Raw genomic sequence first — 22691 nt, 5'->3', positions numbered from 1 at the left:
TCTGCAACTAATAGCCTAGTCTAGGGGAATCCTGGAAAAAAATATTCTCTAGTTTTATTTTGTATTTATGTGTTTCTTTTTCATCACAAGAACAGTTCCTGCCTACCAACTAACCACATCACCTCCATAGATCTAAGAAAGCTAGTGGGCTCTTATACACGGGTAAAAAAAAATTGTATTCAACTTGCACTTGGCCGCATCCATTTGGAAACAGCATTCTCTTGTGACCGACGTAAATACAGATGCATCCCGTAAACAAAGTGACAACACGACTCTTTATATCGTTGTTGTGCTCAGAAATTCCTCCATGGTTCAGCTGAATCGCATCAAAATTTGGTTGTTTTTTTCTATTTTCTTCCTGCTTTCCAATCTTGCCTCCTGATTGGACACGAGGCAATTCCATTTGGGTTCCATAGCAACCACAGTGTTTACAAGAGCAAATCAATGTGTAAATTGCATAATTGTTAGAATTAGAGATCAAAACAGAAACAGCAACACCTTTCTTATGTCAAATGAAGGTCGGGAAATGCCTTTGTTGTGTCAAAACGGATGAAAGATAATTTTCTGCGTGTAGTTGGTACAGAGAATCAGCCAATCACAATACAGAGATTAGTGCTCATTCATAAAATGACCTGGGTTCAAACCCTGCTTGGATCAGAAGATGCAAGATTGCTTTGCATTAATGAACAAAAAATAAGATTTTATCAAAAGTTGAAGTTAGTTATCACTGTACATTTAAAAAGTATTAAGTAAAATTTAGGTATAGTATTAAAGTATTTACTGTAAGTAAAAGTAAATCATGTATTAACAGTGTAGAGCATACATTATTTAGAAAATCACTTTCAGAGGATCGTTCTGTAATAAAACAGTTTACAGTTGATGCTGAGACAAACTGCATTGTGTTTATTAAACTTTGAGACAGCTAATGCCTTGTTTGTGATCTAAAAAGGCTCACACAGTGCTAGTAACAAATGGTGACCTTTTGCTCCACCTCAGCCACATAAACCTGGAGTGTTCAAGAGCTCCAAAAACTACAGAGGCTCAGGTTTTCAGAGAGTCAACAACAACGTAACAGCCTCAAACACTGCCATCACATCACTAAGCTTTGGAGTACTAAACTGTTCACCACAACCACATCTACCTCTCTGTCTATTTAAGCACTTTATTATCTTTATGTTTTATACTTTATTGTGATCAGTGCTCATGTTGTCATACTTACTATTATACTACTATTTCTTTAATCTCTTCATAACAAAGTTTTATAAAATAGTGTCTTCCTGAATCTATAATAATAGAGGAAAGAAAATACACAAATCATTTTAATAATATTTATTGACAGTTAAAAATGAAAAACTAAATATATACAGTTCAGACAATTAATTTACAAGACATTACTCATATTTACATACATAATCACATACACTATTTACAGAATAAATATAAAACAGATCAACGATGTCACCAGCACAGTGTGTGTAAAGACAAGTCTTTACATTAAACTTTACACCAGAGGTCAGCTGCATATAGTAAAATTTACATGTTTAAAATGTGTTTAGAGCCGTTCACGCGCCGTGCACCCTTCTGTGATTTTGTGATATGTGATTTATGTATTTATTTTGGGCAAGTAAGAAATTTACGTTCTTTAACAAAGGAACATATAACATTAATGAAATCATAGCAGAAATAACACTTTTTTTGTGTGTGTCCAAAAAGGAGTGGGAAGAAGAAAATGTATTTAATCCCACCCCCCTTTTCTAATCTAACACAATGAGCTTTCTTTCGAATTTTTCAGACATTTATATCAAACTATATGAACTATTTACAAGTGCGGACAAAGAGTCACTGTTATATTTCGGTAACATAACTGTAACTGCAATAATACTAAAGGATACCAACAATGGTAAGGGAAATTAAAGATACCAACAATGGTAATGGACAGAACATATCAGCAATGGTAAGGAAACAGTAAGTATAAACCAGCACTACAGAAGAAAGTATCGTTCTAATATTAAGACCCACTCTCTATATACTGTGACCAGACCATGTGTTTATGTAACAACTTGAATTTATGGATATTTTGGCATTGCTTGAGATGTGTATACAGACTGTTCCAGAGTTTTACACCATTTTGACACCACACACAGAAACTTTTACGGGCAGCTCGAGCATTGGGCAATTTGAAATTTCCATATCCTCTAAAATTATGAGTTCTCTCTCTCATTTTGAACAAGATTTGTCGATTACTTGGTAATAAATTGTTGAATGTTTGTTGAACGCTCTCCCAATGCCCCTCTCCTCCTCGTGCGTGCACCCCTCTCCTCCTCGTGTCTTCAGACTTCAGAGCCCATAATAGATCTGTGTGTGTTACTAGATGCTCCTGTCGCTCCTGCTTTGGTCCCACTTCAGTCCGGTCCGTTTGGCGTGTGCGCATGCGCCTCTGCCGGTGTCCGGTGTCAGCAGCTGTTCGCTCCATAACGGAATCTCCACGGGACTGTAACATGGATCTATAACGGAGATTTACCCACGCGGGAATACCCGAGCAGACCCCGACCAGACACGGAGCGATCCGGACCGACCAGCCCAGTCCTCCCCGCTGTTCATCTGAAGCCCCGGGTCGGGAGCTAACGGGTAACAGCTAAGTGACAGCCGCGGACAGCTGTTATCTAACAGGCCACGCCGCTCCTGTGCAGCTCCAGCCGATCATCCGCGGTATTTTGGGGATTTAAAGGAGCGTCCGAGCCGGGGAGTCTCTGCACTGGACCGCCCTCTGAGGCGGACTCTACCGGACCAAACCAAGGCTAAAGGCTAACTACTACCAGAACATCCTGCTTTGGCTCGGTTCGGGAAACAGTTGGCAGGATGTTGATAGGTAATGTACCCAGAAGCGGGCGGTGTAACCCGGTTCGACTGTCACCTCTGCAGGTCTCGGCAGAACCGGGTTTTACGGACAGATTGATGCTACACATAAGAGGCTAAAGCTAACGGTGCCAGGCTGTGACACGCTCAGAATAAAAATACACTCAGCGTGGCTCTGGGACAATGTTATGAGCAGGGCCCAGGATGATGCATTATCATAATAAACACAAAATATGACATGAATTTAGAGCCTCTGTTACAAACAAACACACTTTAATTGGATTATCAGATTTATCTCCTAGAATTACTAATGTATTTGTGTTTTAATTTAGGAAGTATATTTCACAATCCCCCATTGACTGATTGTGCATGGAGTCACACGGACTAAAATAGCATCTAAATGTACAGTCTGTGTTTGTAAAAATAAATAAATAAATAAAATCATATGAGCCTAGCATATTCACAGGGCATATCTGCTCTGATATGTAACACTGTAATTACTGCATCAGTAATGTGAACTCCTATTTGTGTTTGGGCATCTGACATGAATGACTTCTTTAAATCTCATATGCAATGTCACATTTTAAGACATTTATTCACAGTTAGTGTAATTGCCCTTTACACTATTAAATAACTGCAGTGTGTAAACATGCAGCAGCAGCGCCTGACTGAATACTACAGTCATGTTTGTTATTATTGTCTACAGTGAGTTCAAAGTAGAGTCAATGATGAAGTCAATGAGTGTAGCTCTATGGATAACGACTGAGATTAAAATTAATTATTTGACTCTGAAGATTAAAGTACTTCAGAGTCAAATAAAATGTGATTTGTATAATAAAAGTTTTATTTTTTTCTGTGTCCGAGCAGCCGTAGGAGCAGGGCCTGGGAACCCAGCCGGTCCCACCAAGAAACACCGAAAACGAGGAAAGAAACACAAGAAAAGCAAAGCAGATGAAGCCAGGTAAGAGTCTGCACAGTGCTGTGGTGTCCTGGTGCTTGTGTCTGTTATTTGTTTTTTTCCCAACAGTTTTAAACACTGACTATTAACAAAGCTGCTCTTGTCCTCGAAGTGAATTGTTTCCTGTTTTAGACTGACATCAACAATGACTAACAATCATCTATAAATTGTGACCACTTGACAGAATGTATCTTAAAGAACTGAGTTTTAAACCTCATTAAACTGTATTGTTTGGCATCTTAAATCACATGGTCTGAATGTGTGGGTAGTGTTGATTTACATCGAGATGCAGAAAACATCTCAATCTTTGAGTGATTTGTCCCGTCATGTATATCACAAATGCAAATGACCCATCCTGCTTAGGGGTAAAGGGCTTTTGTATATAAAACATATTGGGTGTAGCTTTGAAATTAATAAAAAAAAAAAAAGTTTGTTTGTTTTATCAAATAATTTTGTTTAGACTTTTAAAATGTGAGTATTTAGTAGTTGTTATTTGGCAATAAAATAGAGCTAATAGAAAAAAAATAAAATGTAAAAGTAAAATGATAAGACTTGGTTGTCCATGTTCGTAGCTCCATGTCAATTTACATATAATTAATGCTACACTGCAGGTCCCCAGTAGATCTTTTACAACACTTGTACATATTCTTCTTTTTCTATGCTATATATTTCTCAATATTATGTTTTTGTGCCTGGTCTCACTGCCCTCCTCTCAGACATAGACTGAATCATTCACTTACAGTAGCACTGGTGGGCTCTATATTAAGACACGTGTAGCAGTGATTTGTGGCCTGTCATCTCAAGTTCTCTTCCACAACATCACGTTTGAGCCATGTTTTGGAGAGAGGAGGCGATGTGGTGAAGCGAGGCGAGCATTGATCTGCTGGACAATCAGAGAAGGAAACATGAACTGAAGGAAGATTATAGATCTATTACTTTACTGGACTGGCTTTGTCAATACTTTTCTAAATAGAAGTTTGTATCAGTTTTCAGTTTAACTAAAGCAGTTTTTTATGCTATATTGTACAGAGCCCCTAAAGCCCCCCCAAAAAACTATTTAGTTCACGCATGATCATAACCTTAACCCCCAATGATTTAAATAAAATCTGCAGTTTAGCAATTATTTTTGATATAATAATCTTATTGTAAAACATAGATTAATACACATCATATATTAAGATCAAAAGCCATTTGTGGATCATGACTTGACAAATATGATATGATATTGTTCAGAAATGAATCCAAGGCAGCTCACTCAAACTTTAGTCCCACAAATCATCACAAGAACTGCAAAGAACCAACACCATGGCCCACATATGTGTACAGATTTGCCTTCACCTTTAAAGATGCGCTATGTAATTTTTCTGGTGGAGGGGCTGCCACCTGCTTGTCTCCTCGGAGCTCTTACTGCTTTGGCTTGAATGTTTCTTTCCTGGGTAGATAGAACCACACCCTTTGCTAAAACTTTACGTAAACATGTGGGTCTGGAACAATATATCTGATTTCAGATAGGCATGATTGACAGGCGGACAGGTAGATAGATTGACAGGTAGATAGAGATGTGCACATCCAACAAAATTTGAGACGGTGTGCTGGGTCCAAAATACAAAAACTGTGCTAAAGAAGAAAGAGATCTTCACTACAATTCTTTGAAGCTCCCAAATTTTTATTTCAGTGACACCACAATACAGGCGATTAACCAATCAGAGAAAAACATGGTCTCTGTCAACAAGCATGGCAGCTTACACATAAAAAGGGGGACAAATAACACAGAGGACTGAGTAACAGGACAGATTTCTGCAGAATCAGTAAGTGAAGCACTAAACTCTTATCTATTTATGTAAAGATGTTTAAAGTTTTGCTCTGAATGGTTGGACCGTCCCAAGTTAGTTTGATGTTTGATGCCGTCTATGGTGCAGTTTCAGACCCTTCTGCATTCTAATGGCATGTAGGAGGGACTGGCTGCTCTGTCAAGAATGTTCCACAGTATGATATTAAACCTCCTGGAAAACATTTCTAGCTCCATGGAGACGAGCATGTAGAACAAAATACTAGACTAAACTTGCGTGAACACGACACTACTCTTGTGCGCCCAATAAAATATTTAACTAGATATTAAAAAAAGGTGGGAATTTAGTATTACCTTCTTGGCAAATACTGTAAAAATTTGACAGGCACAGTACATTATCTATTCTGATGGCACAGTAGCTGCCCTCCTGCCTCATAGCACAAAGACTATTCCCTGTCTGTACAGGGTTTGCATGTTCTGTCTGTGTCTGGGTCCGGCTAGGTGCTCTTGAGATCCTGGCTCAGATCTGGTCCACTTGGCCTGGCATGACTCCAGCACCCATCACAGTATGTTGTGAGGGATTGATTTTCTAAAAATTATCAATGGCACTTGTCCATGTACCTCGTGATGCATGTAATTCTGTACTCTTGCAACATTAAGGTCCACATCAACATGAATCTGTAATGTCACCCAATGGTCAATGGTTTAAAGTCAAATTAGCAGATGTTACCATTTAATTAAACTGCCTTATGAGCTCAGAGGCGAATCAGCAGCTATTTCTCTTCTTATGTATGAGCAGTAACTGGATACATGTGAGGTGGACAGTCTGTGTGTCAGCAGGGAAAGTTAAACATGACTCATTCAGGTTTCATTTTACTCCCCACAGTCTCTGCTAAGCTTATCTTTATTTCTTTTGCAAGAAGCTAAATAATTATTTTCTGAGAAAAAAGCTAATATCTGTTAAAAAGTTTAGCTCATCCTGGTCTAACTCTGAACCAGGACTAAATTTAGCATTAAAGTAGAAGACAGTCTTGGCTCAGCCCAGGTTTAACCTGGGTATGCTCTTGAATAAGATAAAAGGATGTAAAACTAGGGACTAGTTTAAGATGAGCTAATAATAGTAATAAATAAAACCTTTGATGTATAGAGCACTTTTTGGACAAAAATATGTTTGACATGGCATTCAGTCATTCTACACCTGATGCTGCTAAGCTACAGTTGTACACATACCTGACCTGGGGTAAACTGATGAGGGGGGCGTTGCCAAACCCTCTGACAGCCACAATCGATCTCTCGTTCCTCCATCCTCTACAGCATGCACTGACCAGAGCCACTGCTGCCCCACTGTGGCACATCGTATTCCCAGGGGTTTCCCCCCTCCCAGAACTAACCAAGCCCAGCCCTGCTTATCTTCAGAAAGAAGATGGAAATGGCATTTTAAGTATTGCTCCAAAGACTTTTAACTCTGCTCCAACCACCTTTTAAGTGACTCTCAACTAAAAAGACTTAATTATAACCTTACCTTATGACCATAGACTGTATAAAGAAGTGGACTAAGGGTGTCACGTTATATTGGCGACGTCACCCATATGTCCATATATACGCTCTATGGTTATGCCACAACAACCAAACCTGGCACTTCACTGTAACTCTAGGACTTTACCTGAGGTCTTTTACATAAGTGGTCGGCTGTACAAACCAACCTCTTTTTTTTGTTATTTCTGTTCCAGACTAATAAACTTGAATCAGTTTCCAGTCTTTCCAAAACTGACCATAGTTTATGGAGCCAAAATGACAATAATATAAACTTATAAACCCAGTAAACAAGAACCTGGATCTTAGTCCTGATATCTTAATACTTAGTTTTATATTTAAGATTATCTATAGTGAGTAATCACTAGGTTTTGACCCTGTGGTAGAATACAATGATTCAATAAACAAATCATCTTCTTTGGACAGCCTTACTTCACTGCTCTTTGTGATCAGTGTGTCATTACACTGTAAATGCCACAGTTTCCCTTCTCTCTGTGAATATGCTAAACGAAGCTAAGCTATCAGAAGTAGGTCTGGAGTAGAGCCTAGAGAGACCAGGTCCAATAATAGCCCTGGCCTGAATCATGATCCTGCTCCGTCTATTTCAGCTGCAGCAGACCCCAACAATGTGTGTGTCAGATAACAGACACAACACAAGGAGAGTTTGAGAAAAGTCTCACAATAGCCGTTAATATGCAGACTGAGAATGAGCAAGGTGCTAAAGGCTTACGACATGTTACTACCAAAAATATGTAACCCCACTGTACTATAAATGTCATCTCTGATCTAAATCTCACGTCTTAACAATTAAAGGTCCTCTATTATACAAAATAGACTCTTGTGAGCTTAATGTTATAATGTTGAATTCTTTGTCTGTCTACATCTCTAAAGCTCAAAATGCTCTCCACCTTGTGATGTCATGTAGTGGGAAAACTACTAACAGCTACTTTTTATTTTTTAGTTCAGTATAAAAGAATGAGAACTTCGCACATCAATTACTTGACATGGGTGCGTTGGAGGAGAGGGAGCAGCCCAAGAACACAGAGAAAAATCCCGGACACCGTCTTACTTGCAAATTGTGAGATTTATTAAGAAATACTGTGCTTATAGAAATAAATAATAATAGAAAAATATTATAAAATTAAAAGAAATATTTAATTTTTCTATTATTTTTCAATTATTTTTCTACTATGATTAATATTAGGGCTGAGTATTATTAAGAAGTTGCCGATACGATACATACCTCAATACACAAGTCACGATACGATACATATCTCGATACAGTGAGCTTTCGATTCAGTATGATTCGATAAGATATATTTCAAATCAATTCGATACTGTTCAATAAAAAAATAAAGGCTAGATCATGGCTGCAACACTAAAAGACTTTGTTGTAAACCACTTCTTGTGCAAAGTTTATATGAAACACAAACATTTTAATGATCAAAACAGTGAAAATGTCAAATGTGTCACATAAATGAGTTTCCTTCTTCCTCTAAATAAGCAAAAAAAAAAAAAAAAAAACTGTAGCACTGTAATAAAATAATTTAGTAAAATATGCCAAAAAACACTCTCGGCGATATATGTTGATACAGCCGTTGATATTGTATCATCACATTAAATGATACGATATATATATTTTTTGCACACCCCTAATTAATATTTTTTAATATTATTATTATTATTATTATTATTATTATTATTACACTGTATGTTGATTGTCTTTGTTTTTTGAATTATGTTGTTTTGGGTACACTCTTCCTTTACGACCTGTCACCCTTGGGTGTTTGCTACACCGTATTTAAGATGGCCACCTGAGCTCTCATTCTGTTTGCCTGATGAAGGCCTAGTGCATGGTTTGTCCTAATAAATCTCACAATGTGTACGTAAGACAGTGTGTACAGGATTTTTCTCTATGATCTTTTAGTTCAGTAGAGATGGGTAATTCTAGTATGGAGTTTAAAATACAGTGGAGCCACTTTTCAAGGTGAAATAGAGTTTTTGATGAGGAAACCTTTTACAGTGAAGGAATCATGATTGTAAACAAGTAACAGACCAACTACGGCTTAACTTTTTACCATCTGTGTTTCTTCTGTCTCAGGCCTGACGAGATCTGCCAACTCCAAAATATGAACAATGACAACAACCAGCACGAAAACAACATTACGCCACAAATTACTCACGAAAGTACATCTCCAGCCCTCGATATACCTTCTAGCAACGAAGATCAGACAACTTATAACTACGAAATGCAGCAATTGTCTAATCATGATGAAGAACAGCCAACTTTTAAGCATGAGGAAATCTACCAAACAACACAAGAACCAGAAAATAATTATGGAACAGATTCCGCTGAAGAGAATAATAATTATAGGGATACTTCTCCACACTATCCCAAGTTACAGACTGAAAAAACACATGCACAAAATAACATTGAATCTTTATCCCTTCCTCGGCCCATCACTGTAAATAACCCACAATTATGTTCAGACACAGAAACTCGTACATTATCTTCAGACAATGGCATCGAACATCAAGCGATGCCTTTTCCTGATTCCTCTGTACCAGCCAAACATCACAACCAATCATCTCCTTGCAAATCTCCAAGCCCCACCCACAGCCGATCTCCAAGCCCATCCCATGAACTCTGCCCTTCTCCGGATGATGATTCAACGCTAAATCTCTCCTCATCGCCGTACAGGAATGAGGAAAACGAGATCCCTAGCTTGTGTTATGTCAGATCCAATTCGCCAATCGATTTTGAGGCAGAAGCGTTAAAATTTGCGGCAAATTACAGCACTAAAACTGTGCCGACTCCTCCCTTAAGTCCAGAGCATGAGCACTTCCTGCTGAGCTCCGTCACCTTCACCTCCACGGTCTCCTCTCACCTGTACTCTCCACTCTGCGCATCTTCCACATCCTTTTTACGCTCCTTCGATTCTCTTCCTCCTTCCTTGGGACTGCCTCCGATGATGTCGCTCGCCCCACCCACTCCTCTGCTGGCCCCACCTCCTCCTCTTCTGGCCACACCCCCTCCAGCACTGAGCCCACCCCCTCTTGAGTTTACCCCGCCTCCGACACAGCTCCTGGGGTCTGACGATGAGGAGCAGGAGGACCCTTCAGACTACTGTAAAGGTAACAGTCCAACAAATGCTCCATGCAAACCACTTTCAAAGGGTGTAGGGCTAGGGAGTACAGATATAGCAATATACATTTAGGTGATAATGTCGTGTCAAAATTCAGTCTAATGCAGCTCTATCTCATTCCTAAAATACAGACACTTTTAGACACCCACTCCTCATGGTCAGCCTCTGTCACGCTTTGAGTGAGGGATACGTGGAATTGACCAATCACAAAGAAGTGTGAACTTTCAAAAATAATAAAATGCACAGGATTGAGATGGGAACTGTGATCTGGCTCTGAAGAAATAATTTTATAAATAGTTTGGATTCTTGCCCGCCCATACACCTCCTCCTGTTTTGTCTTTCAGGTGGTTATTACCCGGTGAAGATCGGAGACCTGTTTAACGGCAGGTACCACGTTGTGAGGAAACTAGGCTGGGGTCACTTCTCCACTGTCTGGCTCTGCTGGGATCTTCAGTAAGACACATTTTAGCATTACAAGCTGAACATTTGTTTTTCTAGAATAAAGTTCATTTAGAATATGTCTTACTTAATGAATATATTGTTTTTAAATTATGAATCAAGCAGAGAAACATTTCACCAATGTAATCCACCAGGCATTATGAAGCCTAGTGACACATGATGTCCTTATTCTATATCTGGTACAGTACATTTCACACCAGCTGCTTCTCTTTAGGTGTAGGTTTGGTTCTATGGAGCAGTTGTAGATATAGTAATGATTGATATGATTCCTGACTGACTCTCTTTGTTTCTGTAGGAGGAAGCGCTTTGTTGCACTGAAGGTGGTAAAGAGCGCTCCACATTACACTGAGACAGCCATTGATGAGATCAAACTGCTCAGATGTGTATGGTTTACTCACATAACGTTTCATTATGATTCTATAAACATAATTTTAATATTTGTATGTGCTGCGCTTCCAGGTGAGAGACAGTGACCCTTCTGACCCACACAGAGAAACCATTGTTCAGCTCATTGATGACTTCAAGATCTCAGGCGTCAACGGCGTCCGTATCCTTGAGTAACAATGAGCAAACTAATCTATTTGAACTGTAGTTGACCATTTACAGAGTTTTTCCTGAGCAAGTTTTCCTCAGATGTGTGTATGGTGATGGAGGTGTTGGGACATCAGCTTCTCAAATGGATTATTAAGTCCAACTACATGGGCCTGCCCCTGGTCTGTGTCAAGAGCATCATCAAACAGGTGACATAGAGCTATCCGCTTCTTCTCCTTTTGTTCACGTTCATAAAGCACTGACGCTTATTGGGGTGAGAGCTAAAGCCTGGTCACCACTGCACCATTTTTTTGTCTTTTCGTATCAATCACAGCTCATCTTGGTCTCTGTTCCTGTCTTGGTCTTGTTCTCTGTTCCTGTCTCACTGTGTGCTGTGGTCTGGGTTTGTTCCAGACCCTGGTTACAGTTTGTGTGGAAATGCTGAGGCTAATAAAGGCTTGGTGTTACACTGAAGTAACTAAAGGCTCTATGTTGTGGTGTGTGGCAGGTGCTGCAGGGCCTGGACTACCTCCACACTAAATGTAAGATCATCCACACAGACATAAAGCCGGAGAACATCCTGCTGCAGGCGGACGAGGTCTACATCCGCAGACTGGCAGCAGAGGCCACAGTGTGGCAACGAGCTGGAGCCCCGCCCCCCTCAGGCTCATCAGGTCAGACTAGGGCATCACAACTCTTCTGTACTGTATGAGTGAGTTAGTGCTCTATACCATGTGGTCATGGGCAGATAAAGAAATCAAAATGAACATGAACTGGGACATGTATCGGTGGAATGTGTTAGTTAGATTTTGTGTTGTGGTGTTTTGGATAAATGTAAGCATTTCATTTTGGAGAGGGATATTGTCATGTTCAAATCTGGGAGCTGTGTTTTCTCTTTGTCTATGTCCTATTACACTGTCTGCTGTACCTCACTCCTCTTCTCTCTAAATGTACCTGTGCCCTTTCCCTTTTTCACTTCATCTGTCAATACTGGTCTCTTTCTCCTCTCTCCTCTTCTGTACCTTATTTTCTGCCCTGCTGTACATTTTCTGATTTTCTGACATTTTCTCTCCTGTTTCTCTCTTTCTGTGTGTTGCCTGTGTGTCTCTAGTAAGCACGGCTCCCAGGGACCTCCAGGTAAGACTCTCCTCCCACTATCACACACTAACAACATTTTGATTGTTTTTTATTGTCATCTTTTCCACTGGAAAGCTGTAGAGTCTAGTATTTAATCTTTAATTTTAGATCATTTATCTGTTGCTTTCACATTGTAGCCATAGGCTTCAGATCCTTATTATTAACATTCTTTTGTCACCTGGTTATAGAGATTAGATAATTATTTCTTTGTAGTTACTTGTTTTAAATATTTAACTGTAAAATGTGGATGTAATAGTTCATCTTTGATTCTGTATAATGTGATGGTGTATGCTCTGCAGAGTGGCAAACTGTCCAAGAACAAGAGAAAGAAGTTAAAAAGAAAAGCCAAACGACAACAGAAACTGTTAGAGGAAAGGCTTGTAGATATTCAGGTAAACCTTTTAAGAATTGTTATATCTCCATTTCAGATCTAAACTTATTATTATAAAATTCACTAAAATCACAATAGTTTCGATTGTTTAATATAATGTACCAATTGTGTAAAATATTTTTAAAGCAGTTTTTATTCACCTAAATGTTTTTAGGTGTTAGGTGTTTGGTATTACAAAACAGTATTAGAAGCTAAAGCTTTTAGCTACTGTATTAATCAAATCTTTCTTTTGGTCAGAAAATGGAGGAAGAAGATGGATTCTACCCGCCAGATGAAACTGACAACGGTACGTATTTATACATTTCTTTAACGATGATAATTCTTAAGATTAACAATTGTACAGCCAAATTTGAACAATATAATAACAACAAAGCCAAAAAATAAAATAAAACAAAACCAATTCTTTGACAAAACCAAATGAAAGGGACTTTTAAATATATAATTAAATAAATTAACCAGCATTTAATCAGCACAGCACAGAACTACTTCTTTACTTCTACAACATTGCATGGACTAAGCCTGGAGCAACAATTAAGAATTCAGAAACAGTAATATGACTATGACAATGTTCCAGGTTCCCACATGGTGAACGGCAATGCCCCAACTTCATCCAATCACAAGGCGAGTCCTGAGTCATCCTCTTCCTGGTTGGATGACAGGTGCAATGGTCACGCCCCCGGCAGATTCTCTAGCCCCGCCTCCGGACTCTCTGGGTTTTCTAGCTCTGTGATGTCTGCAACATCAGAGTCAGCTGTTTCTACACAGTCGGGTTATTCCAGTGGCAAAGATGGTGAGGGCTTCATTTTTATTGCTAAATATTAATTTATACTTAATACATGAATATACATTCTGAGTATATACATATAAAAACATTATTATTGTTTTAGTAAAAGCTATTTTCCCCCCAGTATTTACTGCATCAGACTTCGTGCTGAGTCCTCTTGATCCACAAAACGCAGACAAAATCAAAGTGAAGATCGCTGACCTGGGAAACGCCTGCTGGGTGGTAAGTGCACTTCCTGTCTCTGTGATCACTTGACTCTGCTCAACCAGTCATGCACCTGTCTGTTTATTCAGCACAAACACTTCACAGAGGACATCCAGACAAGGCAGTACCGAGCCGTGGAGGTTCTGATCGGAGCAGAGTATGGTCCTCCGGCTGATATCTGGAGCACAGCCTGCATGGTAACTGGTTTGATCTTTGGGTTTGATCATTGTTACAATGGTAGAGGAGCTCTAAAGTTAAACTTGTGGAATATAATGCTCTTATACCCAGTACCATAGCTCCCATTAAGTGCATCACGCACAGCGCATAGGGCACAACTCATGTATCCTCTCAAAAGTACTGTCGTGTCATTCGGAGGTGCGAGGTCGTTCGTCGCAGTCTCTGGAATCTCCCCCAGTCCTCACTTTCACCGGGGGTGGAAAAAGCATCTGTGTATAGGGCACCCGGATGGCAAGCTACAGCTCTGCTTATAATTTTGATATTATGGTTTCCATTTTTGGTCAGTCAGATTTGTCCAGTCTGGGCAGTTATGGGTATTAGGGGAGGGTTTATTGAATATACAGGATGGATTTGTGAGAAGCGTATGCAGTGGTATTTAAAAATGAAAGTGTGTGTTTTGTTTCAGGCATTTGAATTGGCAACAGGAGATTATCTGTTTGAGCCACACTCAGGAGAGGACTACACCAGGGATGAAGGTAACTCTTGCTATTTTCAGATTAGATCTCTGATGTTTCTTTAGTTTAATAAATGTGTTTTCCTCAGACCACATTGCACACATCATTGAGCTGCTGGGACCACTGCCTATACCCTTTGCTCTTTCTGGAAGATACTCCAGGGAGTACTTCAACAGGAGAGGTGAGTGTCACTTGTAACTTGGCACTGTATTATGAACCTGTTTACTGTTATTATATTGTGTGTGTGTGTGTGTGTGTATGTGTGCAGGAGAGCTGCGCCACATCTCGTCCCTGAAGCCCTGGGGTCTGTTCGAGGTGTTGCTGGAGAAGTACGAGTGGCCTCTGGACCAGGCGGCTCAGTTCAGTGACTTCCTGTTGACCATGTTAGAGCTGGAGCCAGAGAGGCGAGCTACAGCCAAACTCTGTCTACAGCACGCCTGGCTACAAGACTGACACTCCGCCTCCTAGAGGGGAGGAGGAACTACTACACGCCAGGCTAAGAAAAAAACTGAAAAACTGAAACTTTAAATATATATTTACATAAACTCTACCACGACCGCTCCATAGAGGATGCTGGCTCCAGACAGAAACAAAAATATATTTCTATACAAGCAACTCACTACAGCCCCCAGTGGAGGGGGCGTTGAACTGCAGGTATTTCCCTGTTGCCAGGATCCTTGTTCTGGAGTCAGCCCACAGATGGAGAGTCCTGGGTTAATGCACGAAAAAACTTCGGAATATTTTTTGGTGAATGCGTGGTACTGCTTTGTATGTTGAGATGTAATACAGTTTCAAATTCAACCATTTCATGAACGGAAAATGTAAGTAATTTTTCATGTGGTATGGCGTATGGCCATAGGACTTGAACTAGTGCATTTCTTTGTGAATTTGCACCTGGCTACAAACAGAGTAGGCAAAAGGTGAAGATTTAGGCACTGCAATTGTTACATCACTGATTATGTATAGCACAGCTGTGACGGATCCTGGCACATGGAGCAAAACCTGGATTTAAAGGACTGAATGAACGTCTAGAATCAAAACTAAATATATTTACACACAAACTCTACCACCACCATCGCCCCCTAGAGGAGAAGAAGAGACAGGGACAAGGAGATTTACTTGTGACAGTGTTTCTGCTTCTTGTTTATTTATTTATTCTGTTTGAAGGCACTGATTTGAAACTATGGGCAGAGATATACTTGCCATTAAGACAAAAGTATTAAGGAAAAAGTATTTGATGTTCTCATTTCATTGTTGTGTCCTGTGTGAATGCCTTGGTATGATTGCGGAACTGAATGCCATGTCTAAATCGTGACATAACTTTGAATGCAGAGTAAAATTCTATAGAAGGCTGATATTGTTACGGTTTCATGTTTGGTTTTTTTCATATTGTCAAAACAGCAAGTATATCTTTGAGTCCAAATTTGGCGCTTGCTTACTGAGAAAAAATCAATTTACTATTTACACAATTTAAGTAAAGGATTTGGGGAAAATACATGTTGCTGTATATCTGGATTTAAGATTTAACGTTTAAATTTGACTCTTTTTATGTACATTTTGTGCAATGGTTTTGAGCTCTTCCTTGTTACTCACCGGTTTATTTCTGGCTGTTGTTTCACAAGAGTGCTTCATCTCGATTACAGTGTTAGAGCAGGGGGTCTTGAAAACAATACAGGCCCCAAAGCTGCTGCCTGTGTCTACCTTTTTCTCAAATTCTCTCATATAGGACAGTTAAATCGCCCAGTTTATCTGAACATGTGTGTTTATGGAAGAATTCTGAAATTAATTTACTTTTTTTTTTATTATTATGATGTCTTTATGTGAAATTTGTTTTGTGTGTGTCCTCAATTTATATGTGAAAATGCATCTCATATGGTCACTGTATTTTTTTCTCATACTGTATTTTTTTTTATATATAGACAGAGAAATAAAAGAGAAACTCTAAAAGCAAAGGCATTTATAGACACGTAAAAATGGAATTACAACAAATAATTTAATCAGTTGCTTTAAGAGAAGAGGAGAGCACTTTTGTGAAACCACATTTTGAATATTGTTTCGAGTAGCGGGTACCTTCATTTCTCCACACCTGTATCTCCGCCCTTTGGCCCTTGACCTCCGACCTCTCCCGTTGCCGTGTGGATGAGTGACCAGTGCCTTGATATGCCCTCTGACCCCTGACATCATGGGTTCTTTTGTACGTGTGTGTGTTCAGTGTGAATAATGATACTGTCAATTCAATAAAGATCAGAATGAAAGCACAGCACACATGTTTTCTTGTACCTTTTAGTAGAAGAAAACAAGAACATTTCACTTTCTGTCGTGGGTTGGCTTATAGTGCAAAAACTAACATCTAGCCAAGTTAAAATTATGTGAATTAAAGCTTTATCATGATTTGAATAAATTTCACTTGACAAGTAAAATGATCTCCTAATAGAACAAGACTTTTTGTACTTAAAATATGAAAATACATCTTTGTTATACTTAAGAAAAAGAACAACTCTATTTTTTCTCTTATAAGAAACAATTCAAAATACATTAGATTTTAAGAAAAACACACTTATTCCTCTGATGGATAATTTTACTTGTCAAGTTGGATCTACTCAAATTAAGTAAAATGTTCTTAATTTAAGTAATTTTATCTTATCTACAGATATTGCTTTTTGCAGTGTGAAAATGGGTTGTGTTTTGTTTATCATTTTTCTGAAGTTGAGGAAAGGGAATTTATTGATTTTATTTAATACATAATTTTATTCATTTTAATTTTACTGAAAGCCATGTAGGATATTGGTAAAATACACGTCTTAATGTATCATTTTCCAGTTGTTGACAGAGACAGAAAATGTAAAATGTAGAAATTAAACAAAAAAAATAAAAAATAATAAATAAAAATTTAACTGCAATATTTAAAAACATCTGTCAGGCTATTATAATAAACTTCAGTGCTGTTTTCAAAACTTGAGTAAAGGTTTAACTTTCATTGTCTCCCTGGAAATGTTATTGCTTTTCCTGAAATGTTCCACAATATGGCATTACACACATCTACTTATCTATGTTTCATTTAAAAACAATGCAAAGCAGTTTTGTTTTAAAAGGGTTTATTGTGTTACTTAAACACTTGATCAGACAAGGCCCATGTCACAAGAGCAAACTTTACTTTGTCTGGTCTTTGTTGGTATCAGCAGAGCTCCAGATGGTGTCACCATCGTTGTCCAGGAGCAGAAAGCCCTGGTTGGTGATGGTCAGTCTCATCCTGGAGGAGAAGGGCTCCACTTTAGTGCCAGTCTCCCAAATCACTCTCTTGTCTGAGTCAAACATGACCAGGTTCCCATCAGACTGCAGCACCAGGCGCTGTGCACAGAAGTTTGCTGTTCCTGTGGCCCACACTGGCCCATGGCCACGCCGGTACGTCACCAGGTTACTATCAGCCTGAGGAGGAGGCAAAGGCATGGTCAGAGACTCTGGTACTGTCTGTAGTACAGTCTGTCGTATTGACTGTCATACTGACTGTAGTACTTTCAGTAGTACAATCTGTAGTACAGTATGTAGTACTGACCTGCATTATGGTGTAGTACTCATCGTTGAGACTCTGGATGTACTCTCCAAAGCGCAGTTCCTGGTTGGTGCTGATGGAGTTGCGGCTCATGTTTCTACATAAACACAGGTCAGAGTGATTCTAGTGAAGACTGTCCGTCTTTATCAAACTCATTTCTCTGGTCTCACCTGGAGGCTGCTGCTTCTTGTGGCCCTGGTGCTGCTGTGACGCTGCTTTCACGCTGGTTGGACACTGGAGCAGAAACTGAGGATTGGGGCCCAAAGCTGAGTCTTAAATCTGCGCTCTGAGTGGGGATGAGTCAAAGGCGGGTCTGAAAGATTTCACAGGAAAAGGTTGTCTCCACAAAGCCAGTGTTGTACATTTACTTTACACAAGGGTTTGGTCATGAAGTCAATATTCTGTAGAAACCTGTTGTTTAGCAGGTTTTCTACTGTACATGGGAGCTACAGTGGTTGAGTCAAAGGCGGGGTTGAAAGATTTCACAGGAATGGGTTTGGTCATGACTTCAGTATTCTGTAGAAACCATATACCTATAATTCATTCACATTTATGCAACTATGTCTTTTGATGCTGTTTTCTCCTTTCTTTTCTTGTTCTTTTTTTATTGAAGTGCAAAGATACATGCCTCTGTTTGGCAAAAACTCATTCCTGCTTGTCCAATCACTATTTTTTCAAATCAGGGTTTATCAATGAAATTATATTGGCAAATCAATTTATGGAGACTCCAGCCCCCCTCAAAGAATTGGATGCCAGAGCCCAAGCTGTGCGTAGAGGTGAGTCCGACTATATCTAGCCAGTACCTCTCAATCTCACGCACAAGCTCAGACTCCTTCCCCCCCAGCGAGGTGACGTTCCACATCGCCACAGCCAGATTCTATGTCTGTGGACTGGGTCCACCCGTCTCTAACAGCCACCTAGTCCTCTGTGCACCCGACCCCTATGAATCCATCTGCACATGGTGAGCCCACAGGAGGGTGGACCCATATCATCTTTTCAGGCTGAGTCCAGTTGGGCCCTGTGGGTAAAGGCCTGGCCACCAGGCAAATGCATTCGAGCCCCAACCTCAGATTCTGGCTCCAGAGTGGGACCCTGGCTGTTCCATACCAGACTATGTTACAGTCCTTGATTTTATACAATGTATAAAGGTGCTGTGAACTGCTCTTATTCCGACTCGTCACCTAGGACTTGTTTGCTATGAGAGACCCTACCAGGGCCATGTTGCCCCAGGCAACATAGCTCCTAGGATCATTCAGGTGCACAAACACCCCCACCACGGTAAGGTGGCAGTTCAGGGGGGAACATTGGACCAGCTCTACATTCTCCATCGGGTGCTAGAGAATTCATAGGAGTTTGCCCAACCAGTCCACATGTGATCTGGAGAGGGCATTTGACCGTGTCCCTTGTGGTGTCCTGTGGGGAGTGCTCTGGGAGTATGCTGTCCAGTCCTGTGTGACTAGAGCAGGAGCTGTGTTCGCATTGACCTATCAGACCTGTTCCCGGTGCATGTTAGATTCTGCCAGGGCTGTCCTTTGGTTCACCGGTTCTGTTCATTGTATTTATGGACAGAATTTCTAGGTGCAGTCAGGGGCCGGAGAGGGTCCGGTTTGGGGACCACAGAATCTCATCTCTGCCATTTGCAGATGATGTTGTCCTGATGGCTTCATTGGGTGTGAAGCGGCTGGGATAAAGATCAGCTCCTCCAAAACCGAAGCCATGGTTTTTGACCAGAAAAAAGGTGGGTGGAGAGTCTTGGCCTCAAGTGGAGGAGTTCAAGTATCTCTGGGTATCTCTTGTTCACGAGTGAAGAGAAAAAGGCGTGTGACATTGACAGGCTGGCATCTGCAGTGATGGTAAATGACTGAAAGGACAAGATCGTAGGTACAAGCAGTCGAAATGAAATTCCTCTGCAGGGTGTCTGGGCTCTCTCTTGGAGACAGGGTGAGGAGCCCAGTCACACGAGTAGAATAGAGAGTAGAGTAGAGCTGCTGTTTCTCCACCTCGAGAGGAGCCAGCAGATGTGGCTCGGGCATCTGTTCCAGATGCCTCCTGAACACAAACTGGCACAGAATGTGAGGATTGGAGCCCAAAGTCAAGCCTTCAAAATGGATTCTTGTGAGTTTTTAGTCATGTTATAATGCTGATACTTCCTGAAAAACATACCTGGAGTTGTGTTTTGTTTCATTCACACATGTTTAAGTAATCCTGGATTATTAGGCTGTCTGCATCCCCAAAGGTCAAAATGTGCTGTTCCAGCTTGTGATGTCATGAAGTGGTAGTTTTCAAATTAAAAGCTGCCTTTTACCTTTTGTTCAGGAGAGATTAGCAACTCCAGTGAAGGTGTAAACTTTTGTATTACTACATGACATCACAAGTGTTTTCTGTTTGAGAGAAAAACTCAGTTTAAATATGCAGCATTTAAGTGTTTAAATGTGAATGAAACTCCACCATTTTGATGAAGAAACAACATTATAACATAGATCAGAAAATAGCTTAATATGGACCCTTTAAATCTGAGTTGAGGAGCAGGTCTGGGAGATTTGTCTGGAAAAAAGGTGTTTACACAAAGTGAATATTCTGTAGAAACCAATTCTATAATCATTACAACACGTTAGTCTGATAACGAGAACCAACACCTTTCTGTAGAATCATTATACATCTTTATCTTTGCCTTTATCTATATGAACCAATATTTTGTACGCAACCATATAGCTAGCCACAGGAAACTCCTACACATTGACCAGTTGCAACATTTTAGAGCTCGTTGCACGTACAGGCACACATTATTTCTTCACTTGTATTTAATTGTTTCATATATAATACACTATTATACAGATACATACAAAACAACACAGTTGTCATCTATAAACCGATATAATGTTACTGTGTCTTGCTGTGATCGCCTCTAATCAAAGTCCTTCCAGTTGCTAAGTGCAGAGAGATCCTTCATGCAATTTATACATATAATTAAATATACTTTTGCATTTTCTGGATGTTTCCCCTGGTGGTTTAAACGGGAGCTGATTGTGTCTTTAAAATAATCCATTAAAGATTAATCAAACGTGCATGAATTACTCCAAATACAACTTCGAGAGGGTAAGTGAGAAGGGGAAACAACTATGACATGGTTAAAAGTTCTGAAAAATCTATTTTGCTAATAGGACTGTTTTAATAACAACCTCAAATCTGTCCAATAAATACATGTACCTAAATAAAAAATATGCATTACACATACTTGCTGTAAAAACTTTTCAACCAGGAAAACTAACAACTAGCATGCTATCAGCTCATTTCCTGATTACTGGACAATAAAACACTTTTATTTAATTAAGTTAGACACCGATAGAACACAGTGGTCTTATTTTGATCTCAGGAGCTGCTCAGAAATAAAAATACAGTATGTACATTGGATGTTGGACATATAAACTGATGTAATAATTAGGGCTGGGTATCATTAAGAAGTTGCCGATACGATACATATCTCGATACAGTGAGCTTTCGATTCGATATGACATATTTCAAATCAATTTGATACAGTTCAACAAAAACAAAAGTGTGAAGAATCCCTCAGTCATTCAGGTTCTCCTCGCCACAAAAAATAAAAGGCAAAATCATGGCTGTGACACACTCTTCGTTAAACTTCTTGTGCAAAGTGAATATGAAACACGCCCATTTTAATCATCAAAACAGTGAAAATGTCAAATGTGTCACATAAATGTTTCCTGTAGTTAACTGTAGCTCTCTAACAAAATTATTTAGTAAAATATACCAAAAAATACTCTTGGAGATATATCGATACAGCAGCCCACGATATCGTTATTGTATCATCACATTAAACGATATGATATCAATAATTTGATATTTTGGCACATTCCTAGTAATAAACCGTTTTCTGGTTGTAGTCAGCCCAGAATCTTTCAGAATGTTTAAACTTTTTTGTCTCATTATGTCTTCTGTCTTGTCATTTGAATTAGTGTTTTGTTATTTGTTATTAATGCTTTGGACCTATAATTTTGCATTTAAAAATGTTTCTAATGTTGTTGTTCTGTACTTAATTAAGATATACAGCTACATAACACATTTGGATCAGTTTTGTCTTATTTATTTTTGTTTAAAGGAAATAAATGCTGTTTTCAGTCTCTGCTCTGCCATCTCTTGATATCAGGTATTGGCAGATACTTAAAGCTATAGTATCGGAATCAGTATTGGGACTGAAAAAGCTGGATCTGTGCTTATCTAGTATAAATACATCTCCTACATAATGATTTATTATAACAGAGATATTATAATATATATTATTATTTAAGTGAAAAGCACAGCTGAATAAGTCAATCTAAACAGGAGAACACTTGTATGAATGGTGTTATTGAAGTAACAGCATTACAGTTATTGGGAGTCTATTAGAGACTACAACATTGTTAGAGTTATCGGAATAATAATAATAATAATTCAAGTAGAAGAAATAGTGCTCCAAGAAATTACTCTATTAAGTGTACATTTGGGAAAACTCCTCAAGTTAGACTAACTGTTGGGATGAAACATCTGATATATAACTGTAGAAGAGAGCCAGGTGTTTTGTCTTGTTTTGAATGACGTATGCAGCAATGTGATGGTGGTGGCTGTTGCCAGATTGAATGTTTTTCCGCCAAATAGTAAGGGCT

At 39.3% G+C, this 22691-nt stretch overlaps 2 protein-coding genes across 3 annotated transcripts; one reads left to right on the top strand and one right to left on the bottom strand.

The window, feature by feature from the left end:
- The first annotated feature begins 2420 nt into the window (after positions 1-2420).
- srpk3 (SRSF protein kinase 3) lies at positions 2421-16740 on the top strand. 2 transcript variants are annotated; one of them, XM_055166174.1, is made up of 18 exons: positions 2421-2869; positions 3724-3817; positions 5490-5622; positions 9238-10271; positions 10627-10735; positions 11037-11124; positions 11201-11288; positions 11375-11481; positions 11781-11946; positions 12384-12409; positions 12709-12801; positions 13038-13086; positions 13375-13590; positions 13709-13806; positions 13878-13985; positions 14432-14501; positions 14569-14661; positions 14749-16740. In XM_055166174.1, exons 4-18 carry the CDS (start codon positions 9266-9268, stop codon positions 14931-14933), a joined length of 2502 nt encoding a protein of 833 aa, XP_055022149.1. In that variant the 5' UTR covers positions 2421-2869; positions 3724-3817; positions 5490-5622; positions 9238-9265; the 3' UTR covers positions 14934-16740. The 2 variants fall into 2 exon arrangements, with proteins under 2 accessions (XP_055022149.1, XP_055022148.1); XM_055166173.1 differs by lacking the exon at positions 5490-5622.
- Positions 16741-17558: 818 nt separating this feature from the next.
- LOC129412420 (B-type lectin plumieribetin-like) lies at positions 17559-18357 on the bottom strand. Its single transcript, XM_055166288.1, has 3 exons — positions 18201-18357; positions 18034-18127; positions 17559-17906 (listed from the first exon to the last, which is right to left on the bottom strand). Exons 2-3 carry the CDS (start codon positions 18121-18123, stop codon positions 17631-17633), a joined length of 366 nt encoding a protein of 121 aa, XP_055022263.1. The 5' UTR covers positions 18124-18127; positions 18201-18357; the 3' UTR covers positions 17559-17630.
- Positions 18358-22691: the final 4334 nt, after the last annotated feature.

This window comes from Boleophthalmus pectinirostris, unplaced genomic scaffold (genome assembly GCF_026225935.1).
Source record: "Boleophthalmus pectinirostris isolate CB_2022bp ecotype Guang Dong unplaced genomic scaffold, ASM2622593v1 HiC_scaffold_8, whole genome shotgun sequence".
In the NCBI taxonomy this organism is placed as follows: domain Eukaryota; kingdom Metazoa; phylum Chordata; class Actinopteri; order Gobiiformes; family Gobiidae; genus Boleophthalmus; species Boleophthalmus pectinirostris.
Note: the sequence above shows the minus strand (reverse complement) of the source record. Positions and strands in the feature narration are given on the sequence as shown.